Source organism: Euprymna scolopes, chromosome 19 (assembly GCF_053919585.1).
Source record: "Euprymna scolopes isolate OS-2025 chromosome 19, ASM5391958v1, whole genome shotgun sequence".
In the NCBI taxonomy this organism is placed as follows: domain Eukaryota; kingdom Metazoa; phylum Mollusca; class Cephalopoda; order Sepiida; family Sepiolidae; genus Euprymna; species Euprymna scolopes.
Window position 1 is genome coordinate 104,810,876 of NC_136500.1, and position 16,068 is coordinate 104,826,943.

The window sequence follows — 16,068 nt, forward strand, 5'->3', positions numbered from 1 at the left end:
TTATTTGATTATTGATATTTTATTTGATTATTGATATTTTTTTGGTTATTGATATTTTATTTGATTATTGATATTTTTTTGGTCATTTATATTTTTCTTGGTTATTGAAATTTTTTTTTTTATTGATATTTTATTTGATTATTGATATTTTTTTGGTTATTGATATATTTTTGGTTATTGATATATTTTTGATTATTGATATTTTATTTGATTATTGATATTTTTTTTGTTATTTATATTTTATTTGATTATTGATATTTTTTTGTTATTGATATTTTATTTGATTATTGATATTTTTTTTTGTTATTTATATTTTATTTGATTATTGATATATTTTTGGGTTATTGATATTTTTTTTGATTATTGATATTTTATTTGATTATTGATATTTTTTTGTTATTGATATATTTTTGGGTTATTGATATTTTTTTTGATTATTGATATTTTATTTGATTATTGATAATTTTTTTTGTTATTTATATTTTATTTGATTATTGATATTTTTTTGGTCATTTATATTTTTCTTGGTTATTGAAATTTTTTTTTTTATTGATATTTTATTTGATTATTGATAATTTTCTTGGTTATTGATATTTTTTTAATTATTGATATTTTTTGGTTATTGATATTTTTTTGTTATTGATATTTTTTTTTTTAATATTGATATATTTATTTGATTATTGATATTTTTTTGGGTTATAGATATATTTATTTGATTATTGATATTTTTTTTATTATTGATATTTTTCTTTGATTATTGATGTTTTTTTTTGGTTATTGATATATTTATTTGATTATTGATATTTTTTTGATTATTGATATTTCTTGGTTATTGATATTTTATTTGATTATTGATATTTTTTTTGGTTATTGATATTTTTTTGGTTATTGATATATTTTTGGTTATTGATATTTTATTTGATTATTGATATTTTTCTTGGTTATTGATATTTTTTTGGTTATTGATATTTTATTTGATTATTGATATTTTTTTATTTTTGGTTATTGATATATTTTTTTGTTATTGATATTTTATTTGATTATTGATATTTTTTTTCGTTATTGATATTTTTTTGGTTATAGATATATTTATTTGATTATTGATGTTTTTTTTTGATTATTGATATATTTATTTGATTATTGATATTTTTTTGATTATTGATATTTTTTGGTTATTGATATTTTATTTGATTATTGATATTTTTTTGGTTATTGATATATTTATTTCATTATTGATATTTTTTTTGATTATTGATATTTTTTGTTATTGATATTTTTTTGGCTATTGATATTTTTGGTTATTGATATTTTATTTGATTATTGATATTTTTCTTGGTTATTGATATTTTTTTGGTTATTGATATTTTATTTGATTATTGATATTTTTTTATTTTTGGTTATTGATATATTTTTTTGTTATTGATATTTTATTTGATTATTGATATTTGTTTTGGTTATTGATATATTTTTTTGTTATTGATATTTTATTTGATTATTGATATTTTATTTGATTATTGATATTTTTTTTATTATTGATATTTTTTTGTTATTGATATTTTATTTGATTATTGATATTTTTTTATTATTGATATTTTTTTGGTTATTGATATTTTTTTAGGTTATTGATATTTTATTGGGTTATTGATATTTTATTTTATTGTTGATATTTTATTTGGTTGTTGTTATTTTCTTTAGTTATTTATATCTTATTTGGTTTTTGATATTTTTTTGGTTATTGATTTTTTTTTTTTTTTTTTTTTTTTTACATGGTGATCACCGTTTATCAAGTCCCGGAAGCCATTCGGAGATAAGGGTTATTGTGTGTACAGTAATCAATGGGATAGTATTGTAGTAATCATTAGTATTGGAGATTTGATTAAGTGTCTTACTTAAGAGGGCGGTTTGTCAGGAATTTGTTTATGTTGGACTTAAAGACATCCAAGTTGTAGTCAGGTGGGAAACAGGCAAATGGAGAGAGTTCCACAGGCGTGTACTTCTAAGAAAGAAACTTTGTTCATGGAATCTACATTTTGATTTAGGCACAGATAAAGACTTGGGAAGATTATTGACAGTGGTTTGAGCCAGATGGCTGTTTATCATGAAAGATTGGCGAGGGGGGCCTGAGATTGGAGCTCAGACGAGCACGTGCCATGAAAATAATGATAAAGCAAAGGTCTCTTCTGTGGGAGAGAGGTTGCAGGGAAGAGAAAAGGGCACCCCCCCACTAAACCATGAAGACTATTTTGTACTCTGTCAAGGCAGGATATGCTGTTTTTTGCAGCTCTTGGCCAGATGTGGCAGCAGTACTCCATTCTTGCATATACTTGGCTTTTATATAGATAGAGAATGGCATCAGTTGTGAGATATCTTCTGGAGCGGTAGAAGGACCCCACCATTTTCCCAGCAACCTTGGCAACAGACTTGATGTAAGTGGTCCACTTTATATAAGGAGTAAAGGTCAAACCCAGAAGCTTGTCAAAACATGAAGCCTCCCCAAGACGAGAGCCATCCATTTAAATTGATGCCAGATGGGGATCAGAGCATTGATGATGTAAAGATAGAAGCTTGGTTTTAGATGCATTAAAAGCAACCAGCCACCTCTTTCCCCATTGTACCACATGCTCAAGATCAGAGGAGAGAGAATCAGAGAGAACTTTGTCACTTACGGCCTTTGATGTGTTGCCATAGATGGTTGTGTCATCAGCATAGATATCAACAAATGATTTAAGTATGTGTTTTGGGAGATCATTGACGTAGATCAGGAAGAGAGTTGGGCCCAGCCTGGACCCCTGAGGGACTCTAGCATTAATACTTTGGGCCTCTGATTTCTTCCCATCAACCACTACTCTTATGAGCCTATCAGAGAGAAACGATTTTATAATTGAGAAAACATTTCCAGTTATTCCGTAGCTGGAAATCTTGTGAAGTAGGCCTTTATGCCATACCTAATCGAAGGCCTTTGATATGTCAAGAGCAATTGCCCTAGAAATTAAGCCTTTGTCAAGAGATTCACTAATCCTATGAGATATTACCGTTAGCACATCTGCTGTAGATCTAGCAGAACGGAAACCATATTACGTGTCACTAACAAGGTTATTTCTGCTGAGGTGGTTGACTACTTCTCTATTTATTGTGGATTCCAACAACTTACTCATGACACACAGGAGACTTATTGGTCTGTACTGAGAGGGAGATGACTTATCACCTGAATTCTTAAATACAGGGCATACTGATGAGGTTTTCCAGGGTGTTGGAAAGCACTTCTCTTTAAGACAACCCTTAAACAGTTTTGTAAGTATGGGGGCAAGTTCTGGTTGAAGCTTTTCCAACACTATGATTGGAATGTCGCCAGGGCCAGTTGCTTTACTGGAATCAAGGTTCTTGATTAGCTAGGTGACCTCACGCACAGATATTTGTATGTTGCATAGCGTGTTGTCTGTTATAGGAGGAAATACGGGGAGTTTATGGCCTTCGTCACATAGGGTAGAATTAGCTGCAAAGTTCTTGGCAAATAGTTTGGCCTTGTCTAATGCTGACGAGATTACCTCAAGTCCATTAATGATGGTTGGGATAGAATGCACGCTTCAGTTCAGGATCCTGTTTGCTATTTGCCAAAACTGGTGGGAACCAAGCCGCTGCTCAGCTACTTTTGATTTAACGGACTAAGCATATAGCTCTCTTGCATGTTTTATTACTCTTTTACAGTGGTTTCTGGCATTCCTGAAAGCAGCTTTAGTCTCAATGCATCTATTACGTTGGTAGCTATGGAAAAAGTGATTTCTGTGCACGATGGCAGCAGCACATTCTGGGAAGAACCATGTCTGGCTGTTAGGTTTTTGTTGGAATGTTTTGGATGGTTTGAATCGGTCTATGCCTACAATTAACCATTCGGTCAGGTCTGATACTATAGAGGACACATCCTTTTTAAACCTGGAATGCAGAGGTAGATCATATATGAATGTACAGAAGCTATCCCAGTCAGCCATAGAGTATCGATATACAGTACGGTGGAGGGGTATGTCTGAAGACATTACATTTCATTTTTATCTTAACTGATACAACGAAGTGGTTGGAGGATCCCAGAGGAGATAGAACAGAACATGAACATTTATTTGCTTATTGATATTTTATTTGGTTATTGATATTTTATTTGGTTATTGATATTTTCCCAATTTAATAAACGCCTGCCATGATGCAACGGTTAAGTGAGTGTGCACGCTCAGCAGTTGATTCAAATTAATAACACTTTGATTAGCGATGTTTTTTTTCTTTTTTATGGACTTTTAAGAAGAAAAGCATCTCTTTTGTTTGCTATCATTCTTACGTTGAATCGAAGCACTTTTGTTCCTAATGTCTTTTGAATAAAATGCCATTCTGAAAACAATAAGCAAAACTGAATATTGCACTAAAAAGTTCAAGTTTTAAAAAACACAAAGAGAGGGTTAGGGTTAGGGCGGTATCACAAATGATTGAGAAATGACGGTACTGGAGGTCTAACTCTTTGATAGTGTCTGCTTCATCATCAGTTGTATAATATCAGAATGGTTGTAGTGCCATGTCACGCATGGAAAGGGACTCTCACCATCTCCGGTGGGCATTCTAGAGGCTACAATCCAATCGATTAAATAAAATGTCAGTGCAATCAAAACCTACAACCAAACATGACGCAAACTCAAAAAAGACCAAATTACACCCTCCTTTGAGGCTTGCATTCACAAATATCTGCAAATTTAGAACTTAGATGATGTAAAATCGTTTCTTCTAGTAAACATCCCTTAATGCTAAGTGAAACTAACGTACACTCCTTCATCCCCTCTAACCACTTTAATATGCCTAGTTACCTCCCACTTTGTCATAAGGACTCAGACATATGCATGGACTTGGAGTCTATATTCGAAACACCCTCCTCCTGATTAAAGAACCCAAACTAGAATCAGACGACAAGGGCTTCATGTGCTTTAGACTAAGCCTGCAACATAGCGTACACTATTTATATTTTCTCTTTCGACCCAGAACTGTACCCTAATAAACCAAGTGTCTGACAGCATAGATACAGCACTCTCCCTAGATACTAGTGCATAAGTTTAGTGACTTTAATGTCCACCACAGTAATTGACTTGGTTTCACTATATACATAGACAGAGCTGGTAGCATCACACTAGCTTTTCTAATTTCCTATCACCGATAGTCATGTTCCTGACCCGTCTTCCTGAGAGACAGGATCAGCAAGTCTCACTTTTAGATCTACTTCTGACCACAGTTCCCAAGGATTGTGTAACAAATGCCCATAGCCCACTCGGAAATACTGATCACATTGTGATAATGGTAGGAATCTTCCTAAATACTCAACCCCAAGTTGAAGAGCTATTACTCAGAATGACAAGGTATAATAAGAAGGTTGATTGGGAACCATAAGGGATCACATCAGAGATGCTCTATGGGTGTAGTATCTTTTCTGTTCCAGTGGAACAGTGTGCAATGAAACTACTGAATGGTTCAAATCAGCAATTGACACGCACATTCCCACATATAAGTTCTTTAGCAAACTTCACTCTCCACAATGGTTCACCTCTGATTGTGCAGCTCAAAGTGAGCATGCATTTTGCAGATTTATCAGACATAAGTCCAATACAAATAGAAAAAATTTTATAGAAGCTAGAAATAATTGTAAGAGAGAAGTAGCCGTAGCCAAAAGCAGGTATTCAGAAGTCACTAGAAAATGTAGAGTCACATAAATTAGGGACTCATGGTTTCTGGAAACTTTATAACAGTGTAGTAAATAATGATCAATCAACAATTCCCTCACTGTCCAACAACCTAGAGATTGTCTGCATGACAACTGAAAAGGCAAATCTGTTTGCCTGATGATTCGTCTCAAACTCTAATTACCGTCTCCCAAATTTCTCTTTGCAAACTGAAGCCACACTCACTGATCTGAAAAGCACCCCTTCCCTTGTTTGTGATGCCATAAAAACCTAGACACCTCAAAGGCATGTGGACCCGATCTTATCCCTACTGTACTATTAAAAATATGTTCCGCTGAAGTTGCTCTGATGCTCTCCAAACAAATGCTTTACTAAATTATGCTTTCCAGACTACTGGAAAATTGCGTCTGTTGTACCAGTTTTCACAAATTCTAGCGAGAAAATTGACCCACTTAATTATTACCCCATTAGACTTTTTCCTCTCTTCGTCAAAATCTTTGAGTCCTTAATCAATCAAGCACTAGTTCACCACGTCATAGATAATAAACTTTTTTCTAACCAACAGTATAGATTTAGGCAAGTCTGTTCTACTGCAGATATCTTAACTGTAATCTCTGAACGTATATACCATGCACTTGATAAGGCAGGGGAGGCTAGCTCACTAGCCCTAGACATATCTAAGGCCTTTGACAGGATTTGGCATGATGGTCTCCTTATGAAAATTAAATCATATGATATTACTGGACGCTTACTTAACATAATCAAATCCTTCTTAGATAAAAGAAAAGATCCAGGTTGTCCCTAATGGTCACCCATCTGAACAACATGATATAAATGCTGGTGTGTCACAGGGGTCAATCCTTAGACCATTATTATTCCTGATATTCATAAACGACCTTCCTGATAAAATTGTCTCTGATGACACTACACTCTATAATAGACTTCAGAGGAAAATTAATGAATACATATCTAAAGAAATGGCTAAGACTCTAGAGGAAGACTTCCAATTTGTAGTGGAAGGGTAACGTTCAATGCCACTAAGACAAAGCTTATTTCTTTAATAATTACAAGAAACTCTCTCAACCACTGATTGGCATGGCTAATGATACACTACTTGAAAGTACTTGCCGCAAGCTCCTAGGCTTAATATTCACAAACAACATGAATTAAAACAATTACATTTGTTGAATTTTGAGCCGGGACGACGCCAATAAAATCAAAGGTGTACACACACGTACGTTCCATATGAACGTTGATTTACATTTTTGTGTCCCATAAAAATGACCTGAATTGTAACTATCACCAAAAACAAAGAAAGGCTTATATTCCAGGTTGGGAAATTAGAATTGTGCAATGCAAAATAAAAATGGAACTATTTAATATTTTTAATATTTACATTTCACAAATGTCAGTTGATGTTCATATAAGACAGTTAACATAAACAACCGTAGGAAAGACCAATACAGCAGATCGTCCAGCATGATTGACATTTTTCAAACATTGCCTGCCACACGCACACACACACACACACACACACACACACACACACACACACACACACACACACACACATGCCCACCCTTAAAGCTAAATGCAGTTGTTATGTCCTGTCTTTCTCTATTGTCGATGATTATCATCGTATTTTAACTAAATTTCTATGTTGACAAAAAAAAATTTTTTTTTTACTCACACTTGGACGTAAGGTGTTACTATTTAGGAGCATACCTAGAAAGATTGACAAGATGTTGGGTTACATTACATTTAAACTTTTGCATATCAGTACAGTCAGGGAAACAGGTAGCAGGAAAAGAATTCCAAAGTCCAATTCCTCGAGGTAAGAAACTATTAGAGTAAAAATCTTTCTGGCATTTAAAGACCTGAACAGTGAAGGGGTGTGATTTTGTTACTAAGTGGATTTGTTGGGGATATGTATGTCGAGGGATCACAAATACGAGTTCATCAGAGCACATTCCATTAAAATATTAGTAAAACAAGCGCAAAGATGCAACATTGTGACGATGGGACAGGGATTGGAGCTTAGTTGACAAAGTGGAACCTATTAGATTGAAGACTCTTTTTTGGGCCTTATCCTAAAAAGAGAGAATAGTGGTAGATGTATCAATCCAGATGTGGCAACAATACTCCATGCATGGGTGAATGGTGGCCTTGTAGAGGTACAGGATACTCTCAGGTGTGACTAGTTTCCTAGCATGATAAAGAGAACCCACCTTCTTTGCAGCAGCCTTTGCAATGTCCTTAATGTATTTATTCCAGTTTATATAGCCTGTGAATGTTGGGCCAAAGAATTTGAAGGAAGAATTCTCAGGTAGGGTGTTGTCATAGATATTAGTGGTAGAAGAGGCTTCTTGTAATTGTTAAAGGAAAGCAGTTTAGTCTTACTAGCATTAAATGTTACCATCCATTTACAGTCTGGAGGTTATTTTCTAACGATTCTGCCATTGTCTTAGATTTGTGTTCATTCATTCTTACCTCGTGCATCTTATAGAGTGCTGTATCATCAACAAATATACCCACACCAGACACAATATTATCAGGGAGATCTTTAATGAATATAAGGAATAATAGTAATCTAAGTATTGATCCCTGAGGCACTCCTGCATTAATGTTGTGCTGTTTGAATGTACGTCCATCAATGACACCTTGGATGGTCCTATTGTCTAAGAAGGATCTAATTATATTTAGTATACGTCCAGTTATATTGTACAATTTAATTTTCACTAGCAGCCCTTCATGCTAGACTTTGTCAAAGGCCTTGGATATATCAAAGGCTACAACCCTGGCTTCACTTGCCTTATCCAGTGCATGGTATATGCGTTCAGAGATGACTGTTAAAATATCTCCAGTAGAACGACATTGCCCAAATCCATACTGTTTATCAGAGAGATTAGCTTTTGCGAGGTGATAGACTAGTGCTTGATTAATTAAGATCTCTGAAGGTTTTTATGATATCGTGGACATGAGAAGGGGTGGAGTTGAAGGCAAATCACCGGGCAGACAGTCTCACCTTTTTGATTGCTGTGCAAACGACTTTCTGGTTGTTGGATAGTGGAGCAATTATTGATTGTCCTTTATTCACTACACTGTTATAGCTTTTCCAGAAATCACAAGTTCCTGTCTTCTGTGATTCTATATGTTCTCTGGGTGTTTCAGCCTTCTTTTGACTGTAGCTATTTGTCTCTTACAATGATTTCTAGCATCTATAAATTTTTGCCTATTTCTATTGGACTTATGATGCATAAACCGGCAGAATGCATGCTGTCTTTGTGCAATGGCAGTTATACAATCTGTAATGAAGCATGGACATGAAGGGGGGTTGCTTCTGTGTGGGAAATATTCTTTAATGCCCACTTTGTACCATTCGGTTGTCTCATTGGTACACTGTTCAGCAGGAAGAGAGAAGATATGGGGCATCTCATGTGTTTTCTGGTGGCTTCCCAATCAACCCTTTTATAGTATCTTCTTATTTTGAGCAATGGCTTCTCGCTTTGGGGTTGGGATTTAAGTGTGATGTCCACTGATACCACTAAGTTGTCTACATTTCCCAGTGGACTGTGTGCATGAGTCACACAATCCTCAAGGAGCAAATCGTTTTGAGTTTTATTCAGAGTTTAATCAATTTACTAATCAGAAAAAAAAAAAAATTATTTCAAATCAACATGTTTGAATATATTAAAGTTTGGATTACTTGCATGTTTATTATTTATTGCAATCATCATGATTATTTTTTTCTTTGTTTTTTTTGACAGAGTTATATACCCGATCCTTTTAAATTGCGAGAATTTGTTAGTATACCACCTCCTGGTAATGAACGTCTCTACTGCACAATGCTTCGTCATGGAGAAGAAACATCTGGTGGTCATTACACTCTGTACCTTGAATATCTTGGAGGTCTGGTTCCATTGCTCAAAGGGAAACGCACCAGCAAGCTACGTCCGGATTTTGTCATCTTTGACCCGAAAATAAAAACATTCCAAAGTAAGTAAAAAGAAAAACATTCCAAAGTAAGTAAAAAGAAAAACGTTCTTTATTTTATATAAAAAAATTTTTTGCTGACTAATTAACTCATGTAAATAATTGCATAGTTTCGTTTTTTGCTTTTAAGATTCCAGTTTTTTTTTCAATACTCATTGTCTTTAAATGACAATAATATGTGATATCTAAATGAAACCTCACTCTAGTAAATGCCAGTAAGCAAGAAAAATACTTAAACAGTGATCAGTTTTTTTGCCAAAATATCATCCATTTATCACTGAATAAAAACTATTTTTGTAATAAATGGCTCAATTTGAATGAAATTGTTTTATTTATTTAGTTTCATTTATAATATTATAGTAACAACAAATATTCAATTATTATAATAGTAATATTATTATAATAGTAATATTATTATAGTAGTAATATTATTATAGTAGTAATATTATAAACTGTAATATTATAATAGTAGTATCATTATAATAGTAGTGTTATTATATTAGTAAGAAATAATGTGATATTAGTCATATGCATTGTTTAAAAATCTAAAGTTGTAATCAGAGTTTTTGTATCAATATATCATTCTGTTTATTTTATCTCACTCAAATATGAATTGAACCCTGTTTTAACAGTGGTATTTAGATTAAATAATTTTTTACTTGAAAGTATTAATATTTTCAAATGGAAAAATTTTATTCTGATTGTTTTACTAAATTTAGAATTTCATGGAAAAATAGGCTAGCATTACTAACACAATTTTGGTTTAACATTCTGTCAGTTTGAAGAGAAAAATTGCAAATTTGCTTAATTCTATATGACAATTATTTATGATTGAAATAAGGACTCGTTTCTAAACTAAAAATTTCATTTTGTCTATTGCTATGATATTCAAGCTTTTAAATAATATTATTAAATCTATTTGAAGACAGTGTAAATATGTTTAATATAAACATATAATTGCTTTTTAGATACAACTGGGTATTTTGTTCATCATTTAATGAAATTGAAAAGCTCAGTTGGATATCCAACAGATCCACAATCTTTTGTGTTTTTAATTGCAACCTTCAAAAATCATCGTTACAAATCAGCTATGCTTTTGGATCAATAAACACAAAGCAGCTAATTAACTTATAACAATTAATGTTCAATACATAAGACTGTTGTCTGCTTTTGTGTAATTAGAAGCTTGTTCTCATCTCTTTTGTTTTCTTTCTCTTCCTCTTGAAAGAGATTCTTAACAATGATTGAACCACCTGAGGTGGATAGGTTGTAATCAGATTTGTCAAGTCATTTACTCTTCCAACTCCTCTGCCCACTCCCCCTTTCATATAAAACATCCCCAGTTTTCATCCTAATCTGTTCTCTTTAAAATGGACATATCATTCTAAATGTAAGAGTTATAGCATAAGATTTATTCAATAAACAAAATGAGAAAATAAAACTGGGATTTCTATTGACTCAACGTTGGATTCATTTGTTATTGTCAACAAATTAGTATGTTTGTGTTAAGCCAACATCTATTCTATCAAGATATGATCTCCCTTGGTTATGACCTAACACAGATTGTTAACGAACCCACTTGGGTGCTCGATGCTGACGGACAATTTACAAGTCTTCTAAATCTTTTTCCAACAACATACTCTGCACTGTGCTAGGATCCTCTGATTGCTTGGTTGTCTCAGTAAAATTAAAAATATAAAAAAATCCCAAATATCCCTTCCCTCGAACCGTATATTGATACTCAATCAATGACTGGGACAGTTTTTGAATGTTCATATTGGAACTACCCCTACACTTTATGTTTAAAAAGACTGCATCTGTTACAGTATCTGATCTAACTGATTAAACGTCAGCATAGACAGCTATACACCCTGCAAGAAATGTCCACAGAAATTGAATAGCCAGCTATGGTATACCCATGAATATGTTGTTGCTATTACTCACAGAAATCAATACATCAATTGTTTTAAATGTTATATGAAACTAAAGTCGCCTTTAGAACTGCCAACAATCACTGTAAAACAATTATAGAAAATACAGAAGAGGCATATTCTCAGTCCATCAAGTCCAAAGTAGAATAACAAAGGCTTGATTCCCATGAGTTTGGACGGATAACAAACAAGGTCCTGAACAGATGCGAGTCCTCTATCCTGACCATCATCAACAGGCCTGAGATGATTTTGTCAGCATCTACAAAGCTAAATGTTTTACCAAGAATTTTGTATCAAACTCAACCCTATGCACTCAGGGCCACCTACCTCTAGAATTTTCTCACAAGACCAAAAGTAATCTGAGCCGCATCTACAAATCTGTCTATAATGTTGTCACACTCATCAAGAATCTTGATGTCAGCAAAGCAACTGATCCTGACAATATTCCAATCATAGTACTCAAAAGGCTGCAGCTAGAACTAGCATCATTCTTCCAAAGCTGTTCAAGCGATGCCTAAAACTGCTTCTCAACACCTTGCTTTTTAGATACAGGGTCACTGGAAAAATGGTTGCTCACCCCGATGCAATCTTTTACTATACAATAGACAAATACATCCTAAAATAGAGTTGCCACATCTGGGAGGTGCTGCTCAGAACCAATCCTGCCATGACAGAGTTCAAAACTAGCTTCAAAACCTAGTAGGTGACACCCTTTTCTCCTCCTTACAACCTCTTTCCCACAGAAGAGACACTGCGAGGCTGTCTCTGCTCTATCATTATTTTCACGCCAGGTGCTCGTCTGAACTTCAATCTGTAGTCATTCCCGTGCAAAATTTTCACAATAAACACTAGTCTATCTACAACCACTATCAACAATTCCCCCCACTGTGATTAATCTAAACACAAGTTCCATGAACAAAGCTTCTTTCCTAGAACTGCCTGCCTGTTGGTCTGCTTTCCAACTAACAACAACATGGTCATTTGTATTATTATTCATCGGACTACTGTTCTCATCTTGAGTGTGATTTTTACGTTTTGGTTGATATAACCTCCGACCTTCTTCAGGTGTATCTTGTCGAACTCGGGAATGTTTCTGTCGAACTCAGGAATTTGGATGGAATTTCGAGCGGAACCCTTTATTTACTTCACGGGGGTAGTGTGCTCTTATTCCGTCAGCCATGACTGGATAGAGGTCCTCAATTATTTGCAAATGTATATTTCGGTCGCCCACACTGAGGATTGAACCTTCAACCTTCAGGAGAATATCACTTTTACAATTTATTTTTCCGACTGTGCCACAGGTCCTTGCAGACAATAATAATACAAATAACCAATCCTCATCTCAAAAGTTCAGAAACATCAACAACATGGTCGTTTTCAAGTCCAATGTAAACAATTTCTTGTTGAGCCATCTCCTTAAATAATCAAATTCTAACGATCACTACGCTGTTTTCTCAGTTATCACCGTACACGCATTAACTTTTGTAAAACAAGAGATTTGTTATTGGAGATTATTACATTGAATATTTGAATTTACGATAAGTAAATGATTCAGTGTCATATTTCAGTTTGAAGAAAAATTAAAAACTCACATGTGTTTTTTTCTTTATTCAAACGATACAAATAAAATTTGTTCTGTATGCCAAACATTCTTTAATAACCGTTCACATTAAATAATATGAAAATAAGTCAGTAATGACAACCTAAGAATGAGCCAAAGTTTCATCCGAACTTACTTCCCCCTATTGTATGAAGTAGTCTTAAAATTAGCATCTACAGCATCATCATCAATACGTGTTGAAGGAACATGCATCGATGATGTTTTCATAAGCAGTCATGCATTGATAGCATGTGATCTGATCGTCCGTTTTTCCAAGATAAATTTTGAGCAAATGCAGAAAGCAGATTTTAATTTTGAAGGAGAAAAAGTTAAAACGGGTTAGAAAAGATACAGAAAAAGAAAATTATAATCATCCAATAATAAAATAATAATAATGAGAAAAGATATAGAAAAAGAAAATAACCATCATCCAATAATAAAAGAATAATAAGAGGAAAAGATACAGAAAAAGAAAATTATAATAATCCAATAATAAAAGAATAATAATAAGAAAAGATATAGAAAAAGAAAATTATAATCATCCAATAATAGAAGAATAATAATAAGAAAAGATATAGAAAAAGAAAATTATAATCATCCAATAATAAAAGAATAATAAGAAGAAAAGATATAGAAAAAGAAAATTATAATCATCCAATAATAAAAGAATAATAAGAAGAAAAGATACAGAAAAAGAAAAATATAATCATCCAATAATAAAAGAATAATAAGAAGAAAAGATACAGAAAAAGAAAAATATAATCATCCAATAATAAAAGAATAATAAGAAGAAAAGATACAGAAAAAGAAAAATATAATCATCCAATAATAAAAGAATAATAAGAAGAAAAGATACAGAAAAAGAAAAATATAATCATCCAATAATAAAAGAATAATAAGAAAAAAAGATACAGAAAAAGAAAAATATAATCATCCAATAATAAAAGAATAATAAAAGGAAAGAATTAGAAAAAGAAAATGACCATCATCCAATAATAAAAGAATAATAAGAAAAAAAGATACAGAAAAAGAAAAATATAATCATCCAATAATAAAAGAATAATAATAAGAAAAGATATAGAAAAAAAAAAATCATCCAATAATAGAAGAATAATAATAAGAAAAGATATAGAAAAAGAAAATTATAATCATCCAATAATAGAAGAATAATAATAAGAAAAGATATAGAAAAAGAAAATTATAATCATCCAATAATAAAAGAATAATAAAAAGAAAAGATATAGAAAAAGAAAATTATAATCATCCAATAATAGAATAATAATAATAAGAAAACATATAGAAAAAGAAAATTATAATCATCCAATAATAAAAGAATAATAAGAAGAAAAGATATAGAAAAAGAAAATTATAATCATCCAATAATAGAAGAATAATAATAAGAAAAGATATAGAAAAAGAAAATTATAATCATCCAGTAATAAAAGAATAATAATAAGAAAAGATATAGCAAAAAAAATTATAATCATCCAATAATAGAAGAATAATAATAAGAAAAGATATAGAAAAAGAAAATTATAATCATCCAGTAATAGAAGAATAATAAGAAAAGATACAGAAAAAGAAAATTATAATCATCCAATAATAAAAGAATAATAATAAGAAAAGATATAGAAAAAAAAAATTATAATCCTCCAATAATAAAAGAATAATAAGAAAAGATACAGAAAAAAAAATTATAATCATCCAATAATAAAAGAATAATAATAAGAAAAGATACAGAAAAAGAAAATTATAATCATCCAATAATAAAAGAATAATAATAAAAGATACAGAAAAAGAAAATTATAATTATCCAATAATAGAAGAATAATAAGAAAAGATATAGAAAAAGAAAATTATAATCATCCAATAATAAAAGAATAATAAGAAAAGATATAGAAAAAAAAAATTATAATCCTCCAATAATAAAAGAATAATAAGAAAAGATACAGAAAAAAAAATTATAATCATCCAATAATAAAAGAATAATAATAAGAAAAGATACAGAAAAAGAAAATTATAATCATCCAATAATAAAAGAATAATAATAAAAGATACAGAAAAAGAAAATTATAATCATCCAATAATAGAAGAATAATAATAAGAAAAGATATAGAAAAAAAAATTATAATCATCCAATAATAGAAGAATAATAATAAGAAAAGATAAAGAAAAAGAAAATTATAATCATCCAAAAATAAAAGAATAATAATAAGAAAAGATACAGAAAAAGAAAATTATAATCATCCAATAATAGAAGAATAATAATAAGAAAAGATACAGAAAAAGAAAATTATAATCATCCAATAATAAAAGAATAATAATAAAAGATACAGAAAAAGAAAATTATAATCATCCAATAATAAAAGAATAATAATAAGAAAAGATATAGAAAAAAAAATTATAATCATCCAATAATAGAAGAATAATAATAAGAAAAGATAAAGAAAAAGTAAATGATAATCATCCAATAATAAGAGAATAATAATAAGAAAAGATACAGAAAAAGAAAATTATAAACATCCAATAATAGAAGAATAATAATAAGAAAAGATACAGAAAAAGAAAAATTATAATCATCCAATAATAAAAGAATAATAATAAGAAAAGATATAGAAAAAGAAAATTATAATCATCTAATAATAAAAGAATAATAAGAAAAGATATAGAAACAGAAAATGATAATCATCCAATAATAAAAGAATAATAAGAAAAGATATGGAAAAAGAAAATGATAATCATCCAATAATTATAAGGATCCAATAATAGAAGAATAATAATAAGAAAAGATACAGAAAAAGAAAATAATAATCATCCAATAATAAAAGAATAAAAATAA

General features: G+C 31.0%; 1 protein-coding gene across 4 annotated transcripts in view; it reads left to right on the plus strand.

The window, feature by feature from the left end:
- Window positions 1-16,068, plus strand: part of LOC145239866 (tubby-related protein 4-like) — a 647,302-nt gene that overhangs the window by 526,064 nt on the left and 105,170 nt on the right. For all 4 annotated transcript variants that reach the window (XM_080103438.1, XM_080103439.1, XM_080103435.1 and 1 more), the window contains one exon: window positions 9,473-9,701. In XM_080103438.1, coding sequence (XP_079959564.1) covers window positions 9,473-9,701 — 229 coding nt within the window. The remainder of the gene's footprint in view (window positions 1-9,472; window positions 9,702-16,068) is intronic.